General features: G+C 43.4%; 1 protein-coding gene across 2 annotated transcripts in view; it reads left to right on the plus strand.

The window, feature by feature from the left end:
* SYT1 (synaptotagmin 1) overlaps positions 1 to 26532 on the plus strand; it is a 565005-nt gene that overhangs the window by 331567 nt on the left and 206906 nt on the right. For both annotated transcript variants that reach the window (XM_066591696.1, XM_066591697.1), the window contains exon 6: positions 24314 to 24485. In XM_066591696.1, coding sequence (XP_066447793.1) covers positions 24332 to 24485 — 154 coding nt within the window. In that variant the 5' untranslated portion in view covers positions 24314 to 24331. The remainder of the gene's footprint in view (positions 1 to 24313; positions 24486 to 26532) is intronic.

Consider the following 26532-nt stretch of genomic DNA (forward strand, 5'->3'; position numbering starts at 1 on the left):
AGATGCTTGATCAAATTGAGACCTAGGAACTTTGAAAGCCAAGTTGACTGTATGAATTTAGTCATATTGAGTAAACCATTTCTAAGCAATTTTTGTAGGGTAGCAGGAGGCCACTGTCACTAGTAAATATTGACATTAAGGTGTGCACATGGACTACAGCTATCTTTAGGTAGGTGGTACATATTAAAGTGAAATCCACATGAATGTTAGGACCCACGATTTCTCAGCAGAACATTTCCCAGAGCATCACACTCCTCTGCAGACCTGCCTTCTTCCCATAGTGCATCCTAATTAGAGATGAGCGAGCACCAAAATGCTCGGGTGCTCGTTACTCGGGACGAAAATTTCGCGATGCTCGAGGGTTAGTTTCGAATAACGAACCCCACTGAAGTCAATGGGCGACCCGAGCATTTTTGTATATCGCCGATGCTCGCTAAGGTTTCCATTTGTGAAAATCTGGGCAATTCAAGAAAGTGATGGGAACGACACAGCAACGGATAGGGCAGGCGAGGGGCTACATGTTGGGCTACATCTCAAGTTCCCAGGTCCCAATATTAAGCCACAATAGCGGCAAGAGTGGGCCCCCCCCCCAACAATTTTTACTTCTGAAAAGCCCTCAGTAGCAGTGCATACCTTAGCTAAGCACCACACTACCTCCAACAAAGCACAATCACTGCCTGCATGACACTCCGCTGCCACTTCTCCTGGGTTACATGCTGCCCAACCTCCCCCCCCCCCCCCCCCGCACGACCCAGTGTCCACAGCACACACCAAAGTGTCCCTGCGCAGCCTTCAGCTGCCCTCATGTCACACCACCCTCATGTCTATTTATAAGTGCGTCTGCCATGAGGAGGAACCGCAGGCACACACTGCAGAGGGTTGACACGGCTAGGCAGCGACCCTCTTTAAAAGGGGCGGGGCGATAGCCCACAATGCTGTACAGAAGCAATGAGAAATCCAATGCTGTGCCACCTCCATCAGGAGCTGCACACGTGGGCATAGCAATGGGGAACCCATGTGCCACACACTATTCATTCTGTCAAGGTGTCTGCATGCCCCAGTCAGACCGCGTTTTTTTATAAATAGACACAGGCAGGTACAACTCCGCAATGGGAATTCCGTGTGCACCCACAGCATGGGTGGCTCCCTGGAACCCACCGGCTGTACATAAATGTATCCCATTGCAGTGCCCACAGCAGAGCTAACGTCAGATTAAATGCAGGTGGGCTTCGGCCCACACTGCATGCCCCAACCTGACCGGGGTTTTTAATTCATAGACACAGGCAGGTACAACTCCCTATTGTGAAGTCCCTGTGGACACACAGCATGGGTGGCTCCCTGGAACCCACTGGCGGTACATAAATATATCCCATTGCATTGCCCATCACAGCTGAGGTAATGTCATGTTAAATGCAGGTGGGCTTCGGCCCACACTGCATGCCCCAGTCAGACTGGGGTTCTTTAGAAGTGGACACATGGAGTTACAACTCCGTGTGGACCGACAGCATGGGTGGGTCCCAGGAAGCCACCGGCGGTACATAATTATATCCCATTGCATTGCCCATCACAGCTGAGGTAACGTCCGATTAAATGCAGGTGGTCTTCGGCCCACACTGCATGCCCCAGTCTGACCGGGGTTTTTAATACATAGACACTGGCAGGTACAAATCCCTAATGTAAAGTTCCTGTGGACACACAGCATGGGTGGCTCCCTGGAACCCACCGGCGGTACATAAATATATCCCATTGCAGTGCCCATCACAGCTGAGGTAATGTCATGTTTAATGCAGGTGGGCTTCGGCCCACACTGCATGCCCCAGTCAGACTGGGGTTCTTTAGAAGTGGAAACATGCAGTTACAACTCCGTGTGGACCGACAGCATGGGTGGGTGCCAGGAAGCCACCGGCGGTACATAAATATATCCCATTGCATTGCCCAACACAGCTGAGGTAGCGTCAGATAAAATACAGGTGGGCTTCGTACCACACTGTATGCCCCAGTCAGACCGGGGTTTTTAATACATAGACACAGGCAGGTACAACTCCCTAATGTGAGGTCCGTGTGGACCGACAGCATGGGTGGCTCCCTGGAACCCACTGGCGGTACAAAAATATATCCCATTGCAGAGCCCTGGACAGCAGAGCTAACGTCTGATTAAATACAGGTGGGCTTCGGCTCAAACTGCATGCCCCAGTCAGGCTCGAGTTTTTTATAAGTATACACAGGCACGTACATCTCCCTAATGGGAAGTCCATGTGGACCGACAGCATGGGTGGGTCCCAGGAAGCCACCGGCGGTACATAAATATATCCCATTACAGTGCCCAGCACAGCTGATGTAACGTCAGCTGTAATGCAGGTGGGCAAAAAATTAATTGGATTACACTGTAGGCGAGGGCCCCAAAAAATTGGTGTACCAACAGTACTAATGTACCTCAGAAAAATTGCCCATGCCCAACCAAGAGGGCAGGTGAAACCCATTAATCGCTTTGGTTAATGTGGCTTAATTTGTAACTAGGCCTGCAGGCAGCCCCGTTAAAATAAAAATTGGTTCAGGTGCAAGTTTCAACGCTTTAATGAGCATTGAAATGTATAAAAATTGTTTACAAAAATTATATGACTGAGCCTTGTGGGCCTAAGAAAAATTGCCCGTTCGGCGTGATTACGTGAGGTTGCAGGAGGAGGAGCAGGAGGAGGAGGATGAATAGAATACACAGATTGATGAAACTAAAAGCTCCCCGTTTTTGATGGTGATAGAGAACGATGCTTCCATCCGCGGGTGCAGCCTACGTATTGTTTAGGTATCGCTGGTGTCTGCTGGTGGAGAAGAGAAGTCTGGGGAAATCCAGGCTTTGTTCATCTTGATGAGTGTAAGCCTGTCGGCACTGTCGGTTGACAGGCGGGTACGCTTATCCGTGATGATTCCCCCAGCCGCACTAAACACCCTCTCTGACAAGACGCTAGCCGCAGGACAAGCAAGCACCTCCAGGGCATACAGCGCGAGTTCAGGCCACGTGACCAGCTTCGACACCCAGTAGTTGTAGGGGGCAGAGGCGTCACGGAGGACGATCGTGCGATCGGCTACGTACTCCCTCACCATCCTTTTACAGTGCTCCCGCCGACTCAGCCATGACTGGGGAGCGGTGATACAGTCTTGCTGGGGAGCCATAAAGCTGTCAAAGGCCTTGGAGAGTGTTCCCCTGCCTGTGCTGTACATGCTGCCTGATCTCTGCGCCTCCCCTGCTACCTGGCCCTCGGAACTGCGCCTTCGGCCACTAGCGCTGTTGGATGGGAATTTTACCATCAGTTTGTCCGCCAGAGTCCTGTGGTATAGCATCACTCTCGAACCCTTTTCCTCTTCGGGTATGAGAGTGGAAAGGTTCTCCTTATACCGTGGGTCGAGCAGTGTGTACACCGAGTAATCCGTAGTGGCCAGAATGCGTGTAATGCGAGGGTCACGAGAAAGGCATCCTAACATGAAGTCAGCCATGTGTGCCAGGGTACCTGTATGCAACACATGGCTGTCCTCACTAGGAAGATCACTTTCAGGATCCTCCTCCTCCTCCACAGGCCATACACGCTGAAAGGATGACAGGCAAGCAGCATGGGTACCCTCCGCAGTGGGCCAAGCTGTCTCTTCCCCCTCCTCCTCATCCTCCTCATGCTCCTCCTCCTCAACGCACTGAGATATAGACAGGAGGGTGCTCTGACTATCCAGCGACATACTGTCTTCCCCCGCCTCCGTTTCCGAGCGCAAAGCGTCTGCCTTTATGCTTTGCAGGGAACTTCTCAAGAGGCATAGCAGAGGAATGGTGACGCTAATGATTGCAGCATCGCCGCTCACCATCTGGGTAGACTCCTCAAAGTTTCCAAGGACCTGGCAGATGTCTGCCAACCAGTCCCACTCTTCTGTAAAGAATTGAGGAGGCTGACTCCCACTGCGCCGCCTATGTTGGAGTTGGTATTCCACTATAGCTCTACGCTGCTCATAGAGCCTAGCCAACATGTGGAGCGTAGAGTTCCACCGTGTGGGCACGTCGCACAGCAGTCGGTGCACTGGCAGATTAAACCGATGTTGCAGGGTGCGCAGGGTGGCAGCGTCCGTGCGGGACTTGCGGAAATGTGCGCAGAGCCGGCGCACCTTTCTGAGCAGGTCTGACAAGCGTGGGTAGCTTTTCAGAAAGCGCTGAACCACCAAATTAAAGACGTGGGCCAGGCATGGCACGTGCGTGAGGCTGCAGAGCCACCACCAGGTTACGGCCGTTGTCACACACGACCATGCCCGGTTGGAGGCTCAGCGGCGAAAGCCAGCGGTCGGTCTGCTCTGTCAGACCCTGCAGCAGTTCGTGGGCCATGTGCCTCTTCTCTCCTAAGCTGAGTAGTTTCAGCACGGCCTGCTGACGCTTGCCCACCGCTGTGCTGCCGTGCCGCGCGAAACCGACTGCTGGCGACGTGCTGCTGACACATCTTGATTGCGAGACAGAGGTTGCATAGGAGGAGGAGGAGGGTGGTTTAGTGGAGGAAACATACACCGCCGCAGATACCACCACCGAGCTGGGGCCCGCAATTCTGGGGGTGGGTAGGACGTGAGCGGTCCCAGGCTCTGACTCTGTCCCAGCCTCCACTAAATTCACCCAATGTGCCGTCAGGGAGATATAGTGGCCCTGCCCACCTGTGCTTGTCCACATGTCCGTTGTTAAGTGGACCTTGGCAGTAACCGCATTGGTGAGGGTGCGTACAATGTTGCGGGAGACGTGGTCATGCAGGGCTGGGACGGCACATCGGGAAAAGTAGTGACGACTGGGAACTGAGTAGCGCGGGGCCGCCGCCGCCATCATACCTTTGAAAGCCTCTGTTTCCACAACCCTATATGGCAGCATCTCCAGGCTGATAAATTTGGCTATGTGCACGTTTAACGCTTGAGCGTGCGGGTGCGTGGCGGCGTACTTGCGCTTGCGCTCCAACACTTCCGCTAGCGACGGCTGGACGGTGTGCTGAGAGACATTGGTGGATGGGGCCGAGGACAGCGGAGGTGAGGGTGTGGGTGCAGGCCACGAGACGGTAGTGCCTGTGTCCTGAGAGGGGGGTTGGATCTCAGTGGCAGGTTTGGGCACAGGGGGAGAGGCAGCGGTGCAAACCGGAGGCGGTGAACGGCCTTCGTCCCACCTTGTGGGGTGCTTGGCCATCATATGTCTGCGAATGCTGGTGGTGGTGGCTCCCCGGCTGATCTTGGCGCGACAAAGGTTGCACACCACTGTTCGTCGGTCGTCTGCACTCTCAGTGAAAAACTGCCAGACCTTTGAGCACCTCGGCCTCTGCAGGGTGGCATGGCGCGAGGGGGCGCTTTGGGAAACAGTTGGTGGATTATTCGGTATGGCCCTGCCTCTATCCCTGGCCACCGCACTGCCTCTTCCAACCTGCCCTGCTGCTGCACTTGCCTCCCCCTCTGAAGACCTGTCCTCAGTAGGCGTAGCAAACCAGGTGGGGTCAGTCACCTCATTGTCCTGCTGCTCTTCCTCCAAATCCTCTGTGCGCTCCTCCCTCGGACTTACTCAAATTACTACTACCTGAGTGATAGACAACTGTGTCTCATCGTCATCGTCCTCCTCACCCACTGAAAGCTCTTGAGACAGTTGCCGGAAGTCCCCAGCCTCATCCCCCGGACCCCGGGAACTTTCCAAAGGTTGGGCATCGGTCACGACAAACTCCTCCAGTGGGAGAGGATTCGGAACCATTGCTGCCCATTCTGGGCAGGGGCCCGAGAAAAGTTCCTGGGAGTCTGCCTGCTCCTCAGAATGTGTCATTGTAATGGAGTGAGGAGGCTGGGAGGAAGGAGGAGCAGCAGCCAGAGGATTCAGAGTTGCAGCAGTGGACGGCGCAGAACTCTGGGTGGTCGATAGATTGCTGGATGCACTTTCTGCCATCCACGACAGGACCTGCTCACACTGCTCATTTTCTTATAAAGGTCTACCGCGTGGACCCATTAATTGTGAGATGAATGTGGGGACGCCAGAAACGTGCCTCTCTCCTAATCCCGCAGCAGTCGGTCGCTATACACATGGATCAGGAGCTAGGCCTGTGCCAACACCCTGACTTGGGCCTCCCCGTCCTCTAGGCCTACCCCTCAGCATGGTGTATTACCAGTAGTGCAGAAACAGAACGCTGTAATTAAATGTGCCGCTTATTGGCCTGTGGTTGGAGGCTGACTTCGCGTACGGAACGCACAGCAGAGCCAGGAAAGCATTTTGCGCAAGCCTGCTGTAACACTTAGCTGGCTGCGTAATAATTAGGACTACTACCCCCAGCAGAGACGCAGTACACTGAGGACGGTCACAGGCAGCCCAAATAGAAAGTTTTTTCCCAAATTTTTTGGAAAAGCCCACTGCCTATATAGACAGTATATCTCTCTCACTGTCCCTGCCTCACCACTACTGGCCCTGGACTATGTAAAATTACTGCAGACTGTTTCCCTCTGGACAGGATGACAGCGGTGATGTAACGGCCAACGCAGAGCCAGGAAAGAATTTTGCGCAAGCCTGCTGTAACACTTAGCTGGCTGCGTATTAATTAGGACTACTACCCCCAGCAGAGACGCAGTACACTCAGGACGGTCACAGGCAGCCCAAATAGAATGTTTTTTCCCAATTTTTTGGGGAAAAGCCCACTGCCTATATAGACAGTATATCTCTTTCACTGTCCCTGCCTCACCACTACTGGCCCTGGACTATGTAAAATTACTGCAGACTGTTTCCCTCTGGACAGGATGACAGCGGTGATGTAACGGCCAACGCAGAGCCAGGAAAGAATTTTGCGCAAGCCTGCTGTAACATTTAGCTGGCTGCGTATTAATTAGGACTACTACCCCCAGCAGAGACGCAGTACACTCAGGACGGTCACAGGCAGCCCAAATAGAATGTTTTTACCCAAATTTTTTTGGAAAAGCCCACTGCATATATAGACAGTATATGTCTTTCACCTTTATCACTGTCCCTGCCTCAGCACTACTGGCCCTATACTATGTAAAATTACTGCAGACTGAGGATGCAATGCTCTGCACGGCTGATATACAAAAAAAAAAAAAAAGTGCAACACTGCAAAAAGTAGCCTCAACAGTACTGCACACGGTCAGATGTGGCCCTAAGCAGGACCGTTGGGGTTCTTGAAGCCTAAAATAACTCCTAACACTCTCCCTATAGCAACTCCAGCAAGACAGCACTTTCCCTGAACTATGTCAGAATGCATCTGTGGCGAGCCGATTTATATACTCGGGTGACACCTGATCTCGCCAGCCACTCACTGCAGGGGGTGGTATAGGGCTTGAACGTCGCAGGGGGAAGTTGTAATGCCTTCCCTGTCTTTCTATTGGCCAGAAAAGCGCGCTGTCTCAGAGATGAAAGTGAAAGTAACTCGAACATCGCGTGGTACTCGCCTCTAGTAACGAGCATCTCGAACACGCTAATACTCGAACAAGTATCAAGCTCGGACGAGTACGTTCGTTCATCTCTAATCCTAATGCCATATTCTTACCCAAGGAACACACATGCCAGCCACATGATGCTAAAAAAAACATGATTCATTAGACCAGTCCACCTTCTTCTAAATCTCAGTTCAAGAGGTAGAACATGCTGGAAAAACAAGGCTAATCCATAAATTCAATTTATCGGATTTATCGGACTTAAAGGAGATGTCTCGAGGAAGCAGTGAATTTTTTTTTTTGCCCAGTCCCCCTAATTAAGCATACATTATTAAGGCCCCCTGTAAATTACTTTTCTAGCTGGTTCGTACTTACTGTTCCAGCGTTTCAGCAACTTATAAAAGTTTCCCCAAGATGGCCGCCGGCTCTTTTCCCGTCGCTTGCTGCAGCCTGACGTGCACGCTCCCGAGACGCTGCCAGCTGTGTCTCCATGGCAACCAGACGCCCCACAGCCGCCGACCAGTCACCCACCGCCAGGCAGCAGGTAACCGGCGCTACGCTCCCGGCTCCCCAGCGCTACGCTCCCGGCTCCCCAGCGCTACGCTTCCGGCTCCCCAGCGCTAGACCCTGACAACAGACGAAGGCCCCGGAGCCCAGCGCTAGGTTCCGGAGCCCAGTTGAAGGCCCCGGAGCCCAGCGCTAGGTTCCGGGGCCTTCACCTGGGCTCCGGAACCTAGCGCTGGGCTCCGGAACCTAGCGCTGTGGCCCGGGACCTTCACCTGTTAGAGAAGATCACCCCCCGACCCATCACTTACCTGGGCAGCTTCTCGGGGCTGCTGGGCTGGGCTGGGCTTCTCCGCTGGGCAGCTCCAGTTTCTGCACCTTCCTCTAACAGAGGATGGTACAGAATGGCCGCTCCAGCGCGCTCCCGAGCAGTGACAGCTCGTCTGCGCATGCGCAGAAGAGCTGTAGCGGGGAGCACACTGAAGCGGCTCGTGCTGAAAGGAGAAGACCGGACTGCGCAAGCGCGTCTAAAAAAGCAAGCTGCCAGCGAATTTAGACGGAACCATGGAGACGAGGACGCTAGCAACGGAGCAGGTAAGTGAATAACTTCTGTATGGCTCATAATTAATGCACAATGTACATTACAAAGTGCATTAATATGGCCATACAGAAGTGTATACCACCACTTGGTTTCGCGAGACCACCCCTTTAAGGAACTATTGCTATTATCTTGGTGCCAAGTATTACGGGACACCTTCAGAGGTCTTGTGGAGTCCATGTCTCAACAGGTCCAAGCTGTTAGGGTGGGAGAAGCACATGCCAAATATTAGACTGGTGGTTTTAATATTACAGTTTATTGTGGTATACTTATTTTTTTATATCAAACCATGGTGTCCTGGGTCTGAAAATTGAGAAATATATCAAATGCTCTTTAGTGTTAAAATTGCTCGAAAGCCATCATTTACTTTTTGAGATGAGAGGATTGCTTTGTAATGTGCACCACTTGATGTAAAAAGGAAAAATTATTGTCCTGTAGACGAAAAAGACAATCAGTCTGTAGTAGATAGAACAATTTAAGATGTTCAAGATAGATTGCTAATCACAAATATACCTCTAAATTATCATATTTTAGCATTCCTGGAATTGATTAAAACACTTGGATGGTCATGATGTCATGTAATCACAGCTAATCATTTCGTCTAGTGCGGCTCCATCAGCTTTATCGGTGTATTACTCTATCTTAGTAGAAAACATTGCTTGGCACAATGATTGCAAGAGTAAAACTCACATAACAGTCATGCAGCATCTGTTCTGATCTGCATTTTTTGACACTGCATGAAATTTGCAAATAAGTGCATGTGAATTTCACAATCTTGCTGAACAGTTATGCAAATGATGTCCTGAAATTGAGCAAACATTCCATATGGAAATTCACAGTTTCATCACAATTCATGTTACAGTGTTGCAATTTTACTTATGTTGAAGAATACATTATTACGTGTTTTTTATAGCATCCACTTTGAACACATAAATTATTACAATTTGTTCTATGCTATCTGATTTACAGAGACACGCTGTATAATGTTTAAACTCCATGGCCCCAATGCAAAAGTTCTTAAAAGAAATCCCAAATATTATGTTCCAATTATAATAGTGTTATCTTTGCACTCCTAGTAGCAACACTCTTGTTGATAGGATAATCAAAACACAAATGCATATACAGAGGTGTCCACTAGAGATGAGCGAGTATACTCGCTAAGGCACATTACTCGAGCGAGTAGTGCCTTAGCCAAGTATCTCCCCGCTCGTCAAGGGCTGGCGGGGGGCGGGGAGCTGTGGGGGAGAGCGGGGAGGAATGGAGGGGAGACCTTGTGACAGAGCATTATGAAATCATGTTTTTGTTCCTTTTTTAAGGGCCACACTGGTGAATTTTTTTACACTTTTTTATATATGTAAATAGTTCCCCAAGATATGTGTCAGCCAGTATTACCTTTTTTAGTTATTCCTTTCTATCATAAACTCCCCCAGTCCTTCTTAAATTAGTCATGCGATTTCAGTTTTGACCAACTGAGATTTACTTGGTTTCATGTGTGCTCAAATTAGTCAGTTTTCCTGTCAGAATAATCCCTGTGATGGACCTTACTACACATGCTGTACAGAGGGGTACACATACAGTCCTGTCAAAGTTACTGATGATGAATAAAAAACAACTCCTGTTGCACAGGAATAATAGAGGACATCACAGCTCATCCTCCTGACTGTATAATTATAGTCTGTAGCTTATTTAGTTGAATATGGAATACACAAAGTAATGGTAGGGTCCTCGCAGCAGGCAGAGATGGTACTTTCTCTAGCTGGTCATGCGACTCTGTGCTAATGCATCATTGGTTTGTTATCAGAGGGCAAAGGAAGTGAGCAGGGGAAAATCTCAGCATCAAATGGTGCCTGATAAGCATTGGATAGGAGGGTGTACTGCATGGAAGTGCCTGTAATATACATAGGAGATGTTCGCAGTGTGACAAGCAGGATTGAAAAAATGTCATATCGCTGCATTGACCCTTTAAAGCTAATGCTCTTGTGACACACATCTCAAAATATGCCAAGAGAAAAGGTAAGGAGGGACATTGTACTTCAGTTAAGTACTCTCTAATCTTACGTAAATGTTTAGCTTAAATTGATCTATTATGCTTTCCACTGCCAGGCTATACAGTGGTCTATACATTTACAATATTATGTCCAGGACAACCATTGTAAGTTGATGAGAACTCTACGGAAAACTAGTCATTCGTTCTCAAGCCCCAAAATGTCACCCCAAATGAGAAAAAAATGTAAACTTAAAGACAAATAAGCAGATAACTAATATAGATAAAACAAACCTTAACATAAAAAAGTCAGAAATACTGCTGGAAGCTGTAAATCACAGTGGTAAAGTCAGGAGCTTAATCAGAGTCCTGTACAGTACTCTCCATGTACAGAAAAAAAATAGCATCTGTCCTCACCTGGTGTCTAATGAAGCCGCATATCAGGTAAAGAACAGTAAAATACATGTAGTACTATATTATAGACAAGCACTACTAGGCAGTGCATGCCCTTCAATAATGCAGGGGTTTTACCAGTGAAATACCTATGCTGATAGGCTGAATATTCCAGCCAGTTGTAAGTGCGCCAGATCTGGAGGGTCTGTGGCTTTGTATGTTGAATGTGGTTTCAAGTTACAATAGTAAAATGAAACAATGGCATATTGAAAATATGGGAACCTGAAGCCAATGTAACTCGAAGGGCCATTGCACTGGTATTTTACCATTATACTTGTTTTAATTATATTTGAATCCAGTTCATTTTTATGGATTTAGAAAAAAATTCAAAAATGTTCATCGTGGCATCAGATCCTTTTAAAATCCATCATTTTAGTGAGCAGAATAATGGACAAGCTGAGCAGAAAAGCCTAATGTGAATGAAGTTGTAGTATTGTGCCAAGACATTAGTTTGCTTTGTTTTGGTTTTTTCCTTGATTGATTTGTGCATACCATGCTGAAAAGGAACTTGGTGCAGCTATTCAATATAATTAATCTTCAATGACAGACACTTTATGACTTTTATCAAATATCTATTTCAAAATTCTGACCAAATTTACCCAGGAGATCATGTTAATATATGATAATACATGATATTGATCAGATTGAAAATTCTGCGTGTGAGACATAAGACACATGCTTGGAATATTTACAGTGCACAAAAAAGTCTACCGTATATCAAACTAAGTTAAAAGTATTACATTGATAGTTCATGTATTCACGTCTGCACAGAAATATACAGTATAACGAGCTCAATTACTTGTTTTATGAATTGCATAAATAATGTGCACATAGTAATAAATGAGAGACTGTGAAAATTATTCAGAAAACATATTAACATAGTATGTAAGACTGAAAAAAGACATATGCCCGTCCAGTTCTGCCTATTATCCTGCAATGTTGATCCAGAAGAAGGCAAAAACACCATGAGGTAGAAGCCTATTTTCCTCATTTTAGGGAAATACATTCCTTCCTTGACTTCAAGAACCCCCTTCTATGTTGGTATAAAAGCCTTCTTTCCACTAGACATAGCGAGCGTCCTCTTGTTACAGTCCTGGGTATAAATAGATGATTTGAGAGATCTCTGTATTGTCCCTTAAAATATTTAAACCTAGTTATTAAGTCTCCCCTCAGCCATCTTTTTTCTAATCTAAATAACCCCAATTTTGATAACCTCCCTGGGTATTGTAGTCCACCGATTACATTTACTATTTTAGTTGCCCCTCTTTGAACCTGCTGAAGCTCTTATATGTCCTTCTTGAGTACCGGTCCCCAAGACTCGACACAATATTCTATGTGTGGTCTAACCAGTGACTTAAAGAGGAAGAACAATGATACTCTGGATACTCCCTATGATCCTATTTGCCTTGGCAGTAGCTGTCTGATGCTCATTGCTCCAGTTAAGTTTAAAGTTAACAGTTAACTACTATATATCTGTCCAAGCTCATTGTGCAACTAACTACATGCAAACAGGACTGGCAGACATCATCAGTAGCGGTTTCTACACAGTAGCCCTAGGTACATTTTGGTACCCATATAGCAGCTTCGCCTAAAAGGCTGTTTTCATGCAATAAAGCATTGATTGGACATTAGCCTAAAGCTTTTGTAGATGTGCCATAGTTGATTTTAGAACAAGTAGAACATTGTATTACAAAACCACAATATGTACATTATATTTACAGGTAAACGTATAACTGAAGAATTTGCTGAACCGAATGCCTGTGAAGAACGTGTTAATGTAGTGGGTATATGTGTCATTCCAATTTCAGCAAGGTTCAAACTATCTTGGAGTAAGGAGGTCAACCTGGTGACGGGTCAGAAATGATACAAACAGAAGGGAACTGCAGGATACACATATGATGGCATCACATTTTAAACCCTAATAAGAAATAATAGCATAACGTTCTCTAAGCAACATAAGGGGCTTCTAGAGTCGTCTCCTTGGATATTTATGGACTAGTATTAGTTCAGTCTAAGTGGTGCAGAATATATTCCCTTAACATATGATGCCAGAATTATGTCTGATCAAATCCCACTTGGCTGAATGAATAGTTCAACGTTAAAATCTCAAGAACTGTATTTAAAATGCTAATCTCAAGACATATTTCTGACAATTAACAACATTGTGAGTTGAAACTAATCTGTGCTTCTCAGATTCTCATGTTTGGTACATCAGTGCATGAACCATCTTGCATGTTCTAATTAATTTTACTAATCCCCAGGTTGCAAGTGAGTATATTAGGATGTACTGTATAAAGATCACATAATATTGAGAGGAAGGTTTTAATTCCAAAGATATGACCCAAATAGATGGTAGTGACTATATTAATTTACATACCATGCTGCTTTATTGTACTATTAATGACATGTATTAGCCTGTTATTTAAGGTAACATACATTTCAATTCGATTCAGATGGTAGCTCTTTCATTTTTATCTTGCGATTTATGTAAACACGTTCATCTTCAGCCCTCTGTGATGCTTTTACCCACCTGCATGAAATGGACAAATATTTTTTTCATTCAATTCATTCACTGTCATTCATTTTAAATAATGTGAGCGAATTAGCGTACCTGGCTCAATTTGTAACAATTATTAAAGTACCATTAACCTTTCTATATATATGGCTTATTCTGTAGATATGTTATATATAGGACTTATTCACACAAGTGTTTTGACACAGCTAATTTAGTCGTGATAAAAAATTGCGACCATCGGAATGTAAAAATGTCCGGCCGAGAAAGATAGGACATCGGCATCGGAATACGTAGGCAATTTTTTTACACGGCTGGAAAAAATAAGCATTGCCCTGTCTTTCGGCTGCTATCAACTGGCGGCTCCTGTAGGCTTCTATGGGAGCTATCGGCAAGGGAGGTGGAGGGAGTTTAGCAGTGGCTAGCACTGCTAACACATGTCAACTGGCTCTATTTAAATAATAGAAGCCATGCTGAGCATTTCAACCAACCGAAGGAATTCCGGGCTGCGGTGTATATACACCACACCCAGCCATGTATAGGTTATATATACTGTAGTAAGTCATTCTGTAGCTTTGTGGTGAGTGCCAATAAAAGCTGCAGGAAATTTAAAATGTCTGCATGTAAATATTCTATACTGGATGTAGTGAAATAAACTGATCCGACACTGTATCTCAATACTGGTATCCTATATCGAAATAACAGTCATAGCAACGGTCCCACAAGACTTAAAGAGACACGGAAAGTAGATTTCTATTTCACACGTGCGACTCTTCGACTTTTCAATTGGGTTTTTTTATTTTTTATAGTAGCTGCAACACAAAAATTGAAATCCATATTCCGGGGCCCCCAGGGGCAGCATACCATCATGTAGTGCATCCATCCCTTCTTATTCAAGTACACAATAGTTATTTCAATTCAGGAGACCAGTATTGAGATATAGGCCTGGGTCCGTCTTTTTGACTGTACCCTGTATAAACTATAGTTCATTTTTAATAAATAAACCTACCCTAATGGACCTTTGTATAGATTATGAACAGATATAAAGTGCTACTGTGATGAGACAGTGACAATGAAAACACATTAAACAAAACATCTATGGGATGTCACAAAGGGTTAGCTGAATTTGGGAATGCTTCTACCATCCTGTTGACTTAAAAAAGTAAGTTGCACATTCTGGAAAGGACACTATCTGTCAGCAACTATTCTCTAATCCACATGACTGACAATGTGTTTTGGAATTACAGCCACTGCCTACCTGGGTCCTATTCAATAATCACCACCTGGCTCATCAATTCAACAGGATGGCAGAATTGGTATCCTTTAGGGACATCTTAAAGGGGTTTCTGGGACTTGGCTATTGATGACCTATACTCAGGATAGGTCATCAATATCAGATCAGTGGGTGTCCACCACCCAAACACTTGCCGATTAGCTGTTTGAAGAGACTGCAGATCTCAGAAAAGTGCTGCAACCTCTTCTCTGCATACCAGGTGCAGCACCATACATTTTATAATGGCGGTCTGTGGTATAGCAGCTCAATCTCATTCACTTGAGTGGAGCTGCTGAAGCGACATGTGACAATTAAATGTAACCTCATCGGCCTGAAAAAAGCCTGCAGTGCTCACTAGAGCACCATGATTTCTTCAAACAGCTGATCAGCAGGGTCATTGGTGGCATACCCCACTAATCTGATATAGATGACCATATGAGGATAGGTCATCAATATTTTCGTCCTGGAAAACCGAATTGCCAAGGCACAGTTTTCTGACTGATCTGATATAGGTATGGAAAGCTACAACTAAACGCTGAGTAGGATAGTTGGCAGGGCAACCATGAGATGCCAGTGATTATCATGAATAATGTTTCCTGGGCATCAGGCGGTTACCTCGAGAACTGCCCTGCCCAGTGTGCAGTTGTGTCCCCTACCCACCTAATGTCAGAAACGTATGCCTGGTCATTACCTTTAAACATTTCTCTGTTTTCTTCTTACACTTTCAAATTCTCATGTAATAATTCTGTAGATGGATAACAATTTCTGTTATCCCCTTGCCTTCCTTAGCAAATGATCCTTACATGATTGTTTGGATAAAAATGTCTTTATCTTTTTTCTTTCCATTGATAGGTTCATTAAGTTTGTACAGGATGATACTTGCAAAACACAATTAAACAGAATGAAAAAAATTATCTTGTGTTAAAGCGAATCTTTTCTTTACTAATTAGTTTTCCTTCTTTTTGTCATGCCATGAAAGGGGCTGACTAGGGTGTGACAAGTTCATTTAACATCAGTTCTGAAAATACATGCTGCAATATAAGTAGTCTGAGGAGAGAATCGTGAACTCTCATTTATTTCTTTTCCTAAGTAAAAAAAAAAAATCCTGATACATGAAAGTGTAGAACAATGATAATATTGCATTATTCAGCTTTTTCAATTAAGTATATAAAAGAGAAGCTCGTGTTAGGTGAAATTATCAGTACATGTCTGTGAGGTTTAACTATTGTTTAATGTGATATAATTGATAGGAATTTTAGTTGTAGTATCTATCGTCTGCTTAGTGTAAGGCTTTTTAGGACAACCAGTTTAGAGCATGTGGATGTTATAGAGGGTGGTCCCTACTACATCCAAGGGACATGCATGCCTCTTTTTCGCAAGCAATACACTGTTCTAGAAAAGGAAAACTGCAGCTGGCTATATATTTCCTATAGAGTGACCTCTACAGAAGAGGTGTAGCATTTAATGCCAGCCAGTTAGAAGATTCCCCTACCATGTTGCACATGTTTTTTTGCAATTGAGCTAACTACAAAGAAGACAACTTAAAATATGACTATCTGTCTGTGTAGCCCCATATTGCAGGCTTCCCTATGAAAATCTTGTCTTAAGGGGTACCATTATCAGGCCCCATGTGATTAGCTTGTATCCTATCAATGTAGAAAACCCATTGGCTTTAGAAACTACTAGTATACACTGAACACAGAGAGGAGACACTGTTGAGGCCAACTTCTACCACATCTTCACCATAAATAAACCTGACTTGAACCAGAAAAAATGTGACTTGGGAATATCAGAACAAAGTAACTGTTAGAGAAATTTTAAAGAAGTACACCTAAATCAGGTAAAATCACTGAGTTAGAGTCACAAGTGACTTAGCCGTTAACCAAAAACTCAGACAAGAGATCTGAGTCCAGTTAATGGTAATGAGGTTCTGGAGATGCAGGCACCCAACACCGTAGTTTTATTGAGAGGACAGGAAAGGCGTAACTAACATATAGGTATGGGAAGGATTATACAAATGACATATATGCAAGATATAAGATTATATACATTGTTGGTTGAAATATGATTTTCTCAGGCTCAAAATATCATATTTGTCGTAAACACATTGGAATTTGCAGATGTCGCGTAAACAGCACAATTAAAGGATAACCCCCTCCACATTCAGCAATTCTAGCAGCATCCTGATACCATTTCTAAGATAATTTGGCAAATGATTATGTTTCCACAGGTTGGGAAAGTACGTGACTTCTGAAGTCTGTACATGGTTCATGACCGGGGCATCATGTTCTTTCTGAAGGCCTTAAAGGCATCATCAGGATAAACCAAGATCTTTCACATTACCCAATTACAATCTTTCACATTACCCAATTTTCTTTCACATTACCAACGATCACAAGAAATGTCCAGCATTGTGAGGGTCAATTCAAAATGGGAGTTAATTTGGGAGGATTAAATGGTCATACACAACAGCAGTACTTTTGAGCAGTACTTGCCCTTAGTGTACCTTTACACTGAGCTACTATTTTCAGATGGTCACTGAGAAAAGTTGCTTAAGTGGACAAACATCAGTTGTTTGAAAGCCTATTGTTCATTAATTGTTCACTGACACTTCATTCATTGGGGGATCTTCATAAAGTTCGTTCTCAAGTCCTTCAAATATGAACAAATGTGTATTTATAACAAATGACTTTCGTTCAACCAGCAACTATTTTTTTACGTGAGCTGAAATAAAATGACCAGCAACTTATTGCTCATCACTAGAGATGAGCGAGCACCAAAATGCTCGGGTGCTCGTTACTCCAGTCGAACTTTCAGTGATGCTCGAGAGTTCGTTTCGAGTAACGAACCCCATTGAAGTCAATGGGTGACTTGAGCATTTTTGTATATCGCCGATGCTCGCTAAGGTTTTCATTTGTGAAAATCTGCAAAACACAAGAAAGTGATGGAAACGACATAGAAACGGATAGGGCAGGCGAGGAGCTACATTTTGGGCTGTATCTCAAGTTCCCAGGTCCCACTATTAAGCCACAATAGCGGCAAGAGTGAGACCCCCCCCCCCACTGTCAGCGTAAAGATCGTTCTCCTCTGCCACAGCTGTAACAGCTGTGGCAGAGAAGAACGATGTTAGCCCATTGAATTCAATGGAGCCGGCAATACAGCCGGCTCTATTGAAAGCAATGGGCTGCCGGCGTACGCGGGATGAATTGTCGGGAAGGGCTTAAATATATAAGCCCTTTCCTACAATTCATCCAGAAATGTGTAAAAATAAAAAATATATATATACTTACCTGGTCCCGGCAGAACGATGTTAGCCGGGGATTTTAAATCCCCGGCTGCTGAATACTACTCACAGCTGTTCAGAGCAGTTCAGGAGAACTGCAGCCTGCCGCGCTGAACTCTGTCTGCCGGGACCAGGTAAGTATATATATATTTTTTATTTTTACACATTTCTGGATGAATTGCAGGGAAGGGCTTATATATTTAAGCTCTTCCCGACAATTCATCCTGCGTACGCCGGCAGCCCATTGCTTTCAATAGAGCCGGCTGTATTGCCGGCTCCATTGAATTCAATGGTCAGTGCTCGTTTAATCGAGACGAGTACCGCGTGGTGCTCGTCTCGAGTAACGAGCATCTCGAGCACCCTAATACTCGAACGAGCATCAAGCTCGGACGAGTATGCTCGCTCATCTCTACTCATCACCTTGTTGGTTGACTTAAAATGACTGTTGTTTGCATTTGCTCTTTCAAGCAATTATTCAGACAATAGTCATCCTGTGTAAGGCTACCCACAGTCATAGCTATGACTAAGAAAAAGTACTGCTTGAAACGTGTCACATTTTTTCTGGTATGATGTTTTAAAACTGTAAAATAAACTCTAGTTCGAAATTCATCCTCGTAGAGCTGGACTTCTATTGTGATTATTAGTATGCATGTAAAGGCGTGTTACAACCAAAACCTAGCACAGAAAAACTGGCAAATTATTTGTGCTAATGCTAATTTTCAAATTGTGAATCTTTGTATACAGTGCATCTGTTCCGTTCTCATTTTTCTTACATTTTTATTTTTCATTTGAAAGGGACTTTGAGGATTTCCGCTTTGATATTGCAAGTCAGAGACATTCCACATTCTGCAGCTGTTGTTTGTGTCTTTGTTTTTAACAGTGCAGCAGTGCCATGTAGTCATTTCTAAATTATATTTTGAAGATTTTTGTGTTCACTCTTATTCTTGAGATTAATTTTGCAATATGAAACAATTGTCAGGCTCTTTTTACTTGACAGCTAATAAGTACTGTAACATTTATTATCAAGGTTCAACTTATATGGCTAAAGTAAAAACAAAAGTTATTTTTGACCAAGAAAAGATCAAAAAGTCAAGTAAAAATGTATGTGGATGAAAGTACTTACAGGTTCATTTTAAGACTACGTGTACAGCAAAATGTAATCGTCAGGAAATTTCTAGTGAAAAAATAGTATAAAAGTACAAATGGTTGATAGTTGAACATAAAAATGTTGGACGTGCACATAAGAAAATTGTTGGCTGAACCTGCTGATTTTAGCAGAATCGGCAGACATAATAAAGTGTATAGTGGCTTTATGAACATTCTGGACAATACATTTTCCAGGAAAGAGGAATCGGCATTTGTTTAATGCCAGCATTCCCAATCCTTTGTTCCTGCAACCATTAAATCACTACTAGAGGTGATCAGCCAAGTCAAGCATGCATGTTTATGGAGGAGTTGGCTGAAATATCTGTGGACTGAATAAGTATTTGACTAAGAACCATTTGATGTGTATGACTAACTTTAGAGCTCCAAGGTAGAAAACAACACCTAGTTTAGATATGGTGAAGATCTCTTAGCAAACCAAGAGGGCAAAGTGTAATCTTAAATTAGAGAAGTAAAAGCCCATTTACATTGACTAATTTGAAAATGACTAATTATTGCTGCAATTTGCAAGTTTTTGAAGGATTGTAAAGGCAGTTGGCTAGTGTCAAGGAAGGAGTAAAAAACAATTGTTACTGCCAGAACGGGTAAATTTTGCTCATAATAACCCATTTACAATAAGCATTACTGCTCAGTGTGTGACTCATGTGAAATCTGTTTCTTGGCAAGAATGAGAATCTGTTAATTTCCTCATCTGAATTGTTGATGCTAGGTTCTGCAGATAGTTTGGTGCAGGTTATTTTGGTATATGGAGTCTAAAGGTCTCCCTGGTATCGCTAGCTAACAATAAGGAAGGTTGCACTTGGCTGCAAAGAAATTTCCAGGATACAATATCCAGAAAAGGGATCAGCTGATGCTGGAAATGCAGATGGGCAATAGAGAGAAGTTAGGTACAGATCAGGGGTTGTAAGCAGAAAGGCAGTCCATACTAATCATCCAGAGGCAAGACAGGACAGAGCTAGGACTTGCTAGGAAACAGAGACAGAAGTTGAACTACATATGTCAGCAAGGTATCTTAAAAAAATAGAGGAGTGTAGTATGTGATAGCCAAGGTTACCAGCTGGCAGTAGAACTATAAGTCTCAGTGGGATATCCAAGGGGCAGTACAGGAACATAGTCTATGAAAGCCAGGATCAGAAACCAGGAGTAAGGTTGCTAGTTTCAGCAAAGCAATGCAGAACTAGACAAAAATAGACTTGAATACTGTCCTGGGGTGGTGTTGACCCTGTGGTATTGACTATAGTCCACAGTTATCTTCATTATGAGGCTGATCAGCTGTTGATGCTGATGGGACTCAAAACCATGACTCCAAATTGATGAGCTGTGTGATGCTCCAAAAAGGAGGAAGGGTCAGCCCAATTGCCTCATCACCTCCAGGCCCTCGCTTGGCAATCATCTTTGCTGAAACAGAATCTCGATTCATTGCTGAACACCATACTATACCATGCATTATGCCAGGTAGCTCTGCAAGTGTTCACAGTGATGGTGCAGTGTGAGTTGTAGTCTTCATAACGGACAACTTGACTACAAACCTGCGTCAGCCAACCTTCAAGAAACTGGAGTGTCCAAATTTGTCACACACTCTGCAGAATGTCTCTAGCTAAAGATTGTGGCGCCACTACTACATGACACCAGATGTATTAATCTGCACATTGATGTTTGTGCACCAGTCCCACTACAATGATGACATTTCTTTCTGCTGACCACCATCTCCAAATTCAGCTCACGGTTGTGGCATCCTGTTAAGTTTCTGCTGCATTATGACTCAAAAAACAACCGGTTGTACATAGCCCTTTGATGAGATCTTTATAAACTTTTCGGCTTCATGAAATGGCTCTTGTAGGAGTCTTACAGACATCTTCACTGCTTAATCTTTATCCAGACACAAAAGACAATAACACAAGGCAGTTTCCTTGGACATGACAACTTCATCTGAGTTAGCTTTACAGAATGGTTTTCCCCTTTTATTATGCTCCCAGATCAAATGATTGGCCCAAAACTGCATCAATTTACATAGCAGGTTTGTCTGAACATACGCTGAAAATTACTTAATGCTGCATCAACATCTTCATATTGTGACATTTCCTATGTGCGGCAGTGTATTCCCTTTTTATTTTTCTCTTAGGATAGATATGTTTATCCCAGCCATATTGGCTTCACTACTCTCCAACTACATCTACTGGAAGTTTGTTCAAAGCATCTCCACATATGCACACATTACAGCCACTATTTAGGTCAGATAGGATGTAAATATGGCATTTGTTGACAGAAATAAAAGAAAGGAAATTAGAATTTCTCCATACTTAGACTTTGCAATTTTAAGCAATTCTATCTCAGCATAGAACATATGCAAGTAATTGTTTTAACATTTTTATACTACACAAAATGGCCTTTTTAAATTGTCTTTTGTTGTACTTTCCTTAAAGGGACTGTCCAACACATGAAATGGTGTGTACTAGATTATTATTTATCTATTCTTTTTATATGAATGGTGGTGATCCTATAAGGCCTCATGTCCACGGGGAAAATCAGGCCCGCTACGGATTCTCCATGGAGAATCCGTAGCGGGTCCCTCCTGCCCCGCGGACATGAGGCATAAAATAACAATTACTCACCTCTCTGCACACTCCGGATCTTCCCTTCTTCGCGGCTGGATCTTCTCTCTGTCGCGGCTGGATCTTCTTTCTTCGGCCCGGCGGATGTGAACGGCACGTCGGTTGCGTGCCGCACGCATGCGCCGGCCAGAAGAAAAAAGATCCGGCTGCGACGGAGAGAAGATCAAGCCGCGAAGAAGGGAAGATCCGGAGCAGGTGAATATATTCTGATTTTAGAAGCCTGCGGGGGACCCGCACGAAAATGGAGCATGTCCATTTTTTTTCATGCTCCATATTTTTTCTAATTCACTTTTATTGACCATCCGCGGGTATTTATCTACCCGCGGATAGTCAATGCATCCCCATGGGATGCGGATCCGCATGTGGGTGATCCGCTGCGGATTTTAATTATTATTTTGCCCGTGGACATGAGGCCTAAAGCAGTGACCTGCATTTAATGCCACTCTGTCTGAGAGATCGAACCTTCTTTATCAGCTTAACTTGACTAATAAAACATAGTGAAATGTTTAGCCTAAAGCCATCATCTCATGTAGTGCACTAAACAGAAAATCTGATTTATTCACAAAAAACATCTATGAAATATAGTTTGATTTTATGCTTGAGATTTACAAGATGTATTGTAGATTTGAAAGAATATTGTGAGTGGCAAACATACTCTTGTTAACCTTTAGCAATAACTTTCATTCTTAACGTTGTGCTGGACCTGAACAACCTGTGTCTGACAGAATTCCGTGTAACCTGATGTTCTCTTTAGTCTACCTTTCGTTTTGCTTTCTCCAGGCAAATTTATATTATATAGTGCACTCTGACCTTATTTGAGACCTTTCAATAACACTGTATCCCTCTAGCAAATTATCACACTGTACTTCCATGCTACCACCAAATGTCTTTCTCCGGGCTGCTGCAGATTATAATTACATTCTCTCCTTTTCCTTTTTTTTACCATTTTCCTTAGGCTGGTTATGTCATAAAGGAACAAAAGTTTGTTGAAAAACTCCATAAAACCCCCTTTCTTAGACAGAACTATTTTCTAATCTTGTTTAAAGCAAACCTCTGGTGTTTGTCAATTTTAGGTTTTTTAAAGACAAGATTTTCACGAGCCGATACAAAGAAGCTCTTTTTTTTCCCCTTCACTAAATGCACACACCTTTCAAACAAACTATCACTCCATTATCGTTTAATTACGCTATAGAACAATAATCTAACGACTGAAATGCCGGCAGTTATGTCCATTTTCCAGCGATTTTCGTTAGGTTAAAATGTCCCTCTTTACAAGCAAAACTATTGCTCCCTTTTAATCATTATAACGAATTTTGGGCGATAATCGTTGTGTCTAAATGGCCCTTTAGACTGGTTTTGTCTAATGCATTACACCTATTCACATTATATTGAGACTCTGATCTTCTTTATTAATTTCCACCACAATATATTTTATTACACATCAATAAAGGTTACTTTTTAAGGGCACCCAACTGAGGGTTGCAGTTTATGGCAAAGGCTGTTTTGGGATTGGTTACAATTTAACCCTAGTGGGCCCTTTTTACCCCCCAAATTTTTGTTCGCAGATCCACACTGGGAAACTATAGAAGTAGATTATGGATGGTGTTACCCAATCCTTCCAGCATTTGTTCCAAGCAATAAGCCCCATTTACACTGAAAGATGATCGCTCAAACAACAGTTTGAGTGACAGTTTTGAGCGATCATCTTTGCATAGTCTATAGTAGCTAATTAGCTACTAAAGAGCTATGGAGGTGGAGTTGGACACAGCTGCTATCACTAGGCGAACAATACAGCTATTTTGCATAAGCAAACAGCTGCATTTTTCTCCACAGCTCTCGTCCTGCTGTGAATTATCAGCTGAAAGAGTCTTATCAGCACTGCCAACTGTGATAACAGCCTGCATGCACTGCTGATAAGAGTTCATCACTCAATTGTAGAAAACTAGAATTGAGGGAGGAACAAATCATGCACGAAAACTGCACGATGTCCGTGCATTTAGACACAACGGTTATCGCTCAAAAGATGGCTTTGAGTGAATTTTGAGCGTGAATCGTTGTGTTTAAATGGGCCTATACAGATTGAGACTTTCCTTAAAAACAAAAAGCACACATTAAGGAGTCAAAAGTATTCCCTAAAACAAATCACAATGGGAAAATGGAATTTCCCTTTACCTTACATATGGAGGTGTTTCCAGAGTTGTACAGAAAAGAAAATGCTGCATGTTTTCTTAATTCCCTGCAATTAAACTGCCCTTTATCTGTGAGTGATCCACTTCCTATTACGTATGATGTGGATCTGGAGACTACAATGTTGTCTATGAAATGGGGAAATGTTTTCTTTGTACCTTGTTAATTATTATATGAAGCACACAAACATGGATGCACAAGTGGATAATATTATTTACTGTAGTGAGCAGGTGTACTGCAGATGCAGCTTTTAATAATTTCTGTAATTGGGAAATAGACTTCATCTTGATACTTTTTAAATAACAGTTTATTGTTCTCTTTCATCTGCAGTAGTTCCTTACGGATAAAATGAAGTCCCAGCCAATGACAGCACCCCAAGCAACAAATGTTGCACCTGCATCACGGGAGAATGCCACAGAAGCCATGGCTCCAAGCGATGGGAAAGATAATCACTTTTCAAAGCTCAAAGAGAAGTTCATGAATGAGCTGAATAAAATTCCCTGTAAGTAAAGCAAATGGAAGCATGCATTTTTTTTATTAATAATAACATTATACCATATGATTAGACCAGTAATTCACTTTTTATTATAAAACTATACTGAGAATGAGTTTTAAGCATTGTTACAGTTTTTGTTGAACTTTCTGGTTACACCAAGGTCATATCAGCAGAATGTATTTGATGGATGCTGAAAGACTTGCTACTTCATTATAAATCCTGTCACCTGGTAATAATCCAAAATCCAAAGTTTTAGTATATTTCATTTTTATACGAGTCACACAGGAACTATATGTTTCTGGGGTGAGTTGTAGCTTTGTCACTCGGCTTGTAGGGGTAACATTAATACTTGGACATAAAAGCCTCTCTGCCACGCAGGAAAGAAAAAACTGTCTTAAATATAACACTTGTTAGGTTGGAGGCCGCATTAAAGTTTTACAGTGGGGACAAGGAACATCAAGTTATTGTCCTAGGGAAGGAGTATGAAGTAATAAGAAAGTATATAAGGAGAGTAATAGTGGAGTAATGTGATGTCTGTTTAGAACTGCCAATGAAACTAAGAAGAGCAGGATACTGGAGCAATCTGGACAATGTGTATACAGATTACCAGAAGATGCTAGATACAGGACTGTACAGATAACAGGGGGTAATGACTAAGAGCTGAACAGAAAGGAACCCTCTGAACTTCCCCAACTGGAGCTGCCATGAAGCAGAGCACTCACCCTGAAAACAGCGACCCCACTGCTTGCACATGGCAAGGTCTGACATCAGAGGGGAACTGGGAGACCAGAGAACCAGATTGGGAAACGAAACCGGAGACTATGGAAGGACTGGACATGGAGTGTTGAACACTGACAACTGACAGCCTAACAGACAGATATGCTGAGAGTCCTGACAGGGCCAGAATACAAAGAGTATAACCAGCACCCTAAGCAACGAGGAGCTGATTTAGATATCATAAGACGGTTTCTGACCAACTGACTGGGCTGTCAATGATCCTAGCCAGCTCTTCTGCTAAATAGCAGCAGTCAGAGGTTTAACCCTTGATGTCAATAACTGAATGAAACATGTGGCAGGCACATCCTGTGATCAGAAACTGACGTCAGCATGGAATCTAACTCAAGGCTCGAAAGCAAGCAATGCCATGACAAGTATGCTATTTACTAAGTCTTTATTTATGCTACACTTAAACCTAGAAACAAGTGTAATCCCCTTTTTAATGTTATCTTTTGTCTGGGTAGGAGATTACCCCACCCATTTGAATTAGATATGACCCCCATCAAAAGTTATGTGAAGCATAGCAAATTACTTTCCATCATTAGAATTGATCACTAAATGTGTGATTAAGTAGACTATGTACATGGCGGTTCTTATCACATAAAATATATTTTCACAGTTTGTGGGAGGGTTATTTAACATTTTATGTCATCTTTATGTAAATCATTCTTTGCACTGATGGAATATGAAGTGAGAAAATATTACCACATATGTCTTTCAAAAATGATCATGTAGGACTCTAAATTGGGATGAATAATGCACTGTGACCAATAATGACAGATAAATTAGAATATTAATTGATTTTCATCCCTGAGATAGATCTTGGCAATCTGGCAGATGCTGTGTTTGCAGAATTGATAGCAAACAGATTTTGTGTGTCACATAAAATTCTCCTTCTCTGGATGAGAGGTGTTATGATTGCTATAGCTTGCAAGTTATTAACAGAGACGTGTGTAGTGTCCAGCAAGGACAAAGCATCATTGACATTTTATTACTATGCAGAATTGACATTGATGCCATGCTGGAGTGGCAACTAATATAAACTCATACTGTTTGGAAAATATTTCTGTTTATCTTAGTATTTATTTCTCATTGGCCTATGTAAGATCATTAAGGTCTCATGTCCACGGTAAAAAGAAGACTTAAAATCCGCAGCGTTTTTCCCGCACGCGGATCCGCGCCCCATAGGGATGCATTGGACACCCGCAGGTAGTTAAATACCTGCGGATGTCATTTTCCCCTTGAGGCGCGGATTGCGTGTGCGAGAAAAAAAATG

The sequence above is a fragment of the Eleutherodactylus coqui genome, chromosome 2 (genome assembly GCF_035609145.1).
Source record: "Eleutherodactylus coqui strain aEleCoq1 chromosome 2, aEleCoq1.hap1, whole genome shotgun sequence".
In the NCBI taxonomy this organism is placed as follows: Eukaryota; Metazoa; Chordata; class Amphibia; order Anura; family Eleutherodactylidae; genus Eleutherodactylus; species Eleutherodactylus coqui.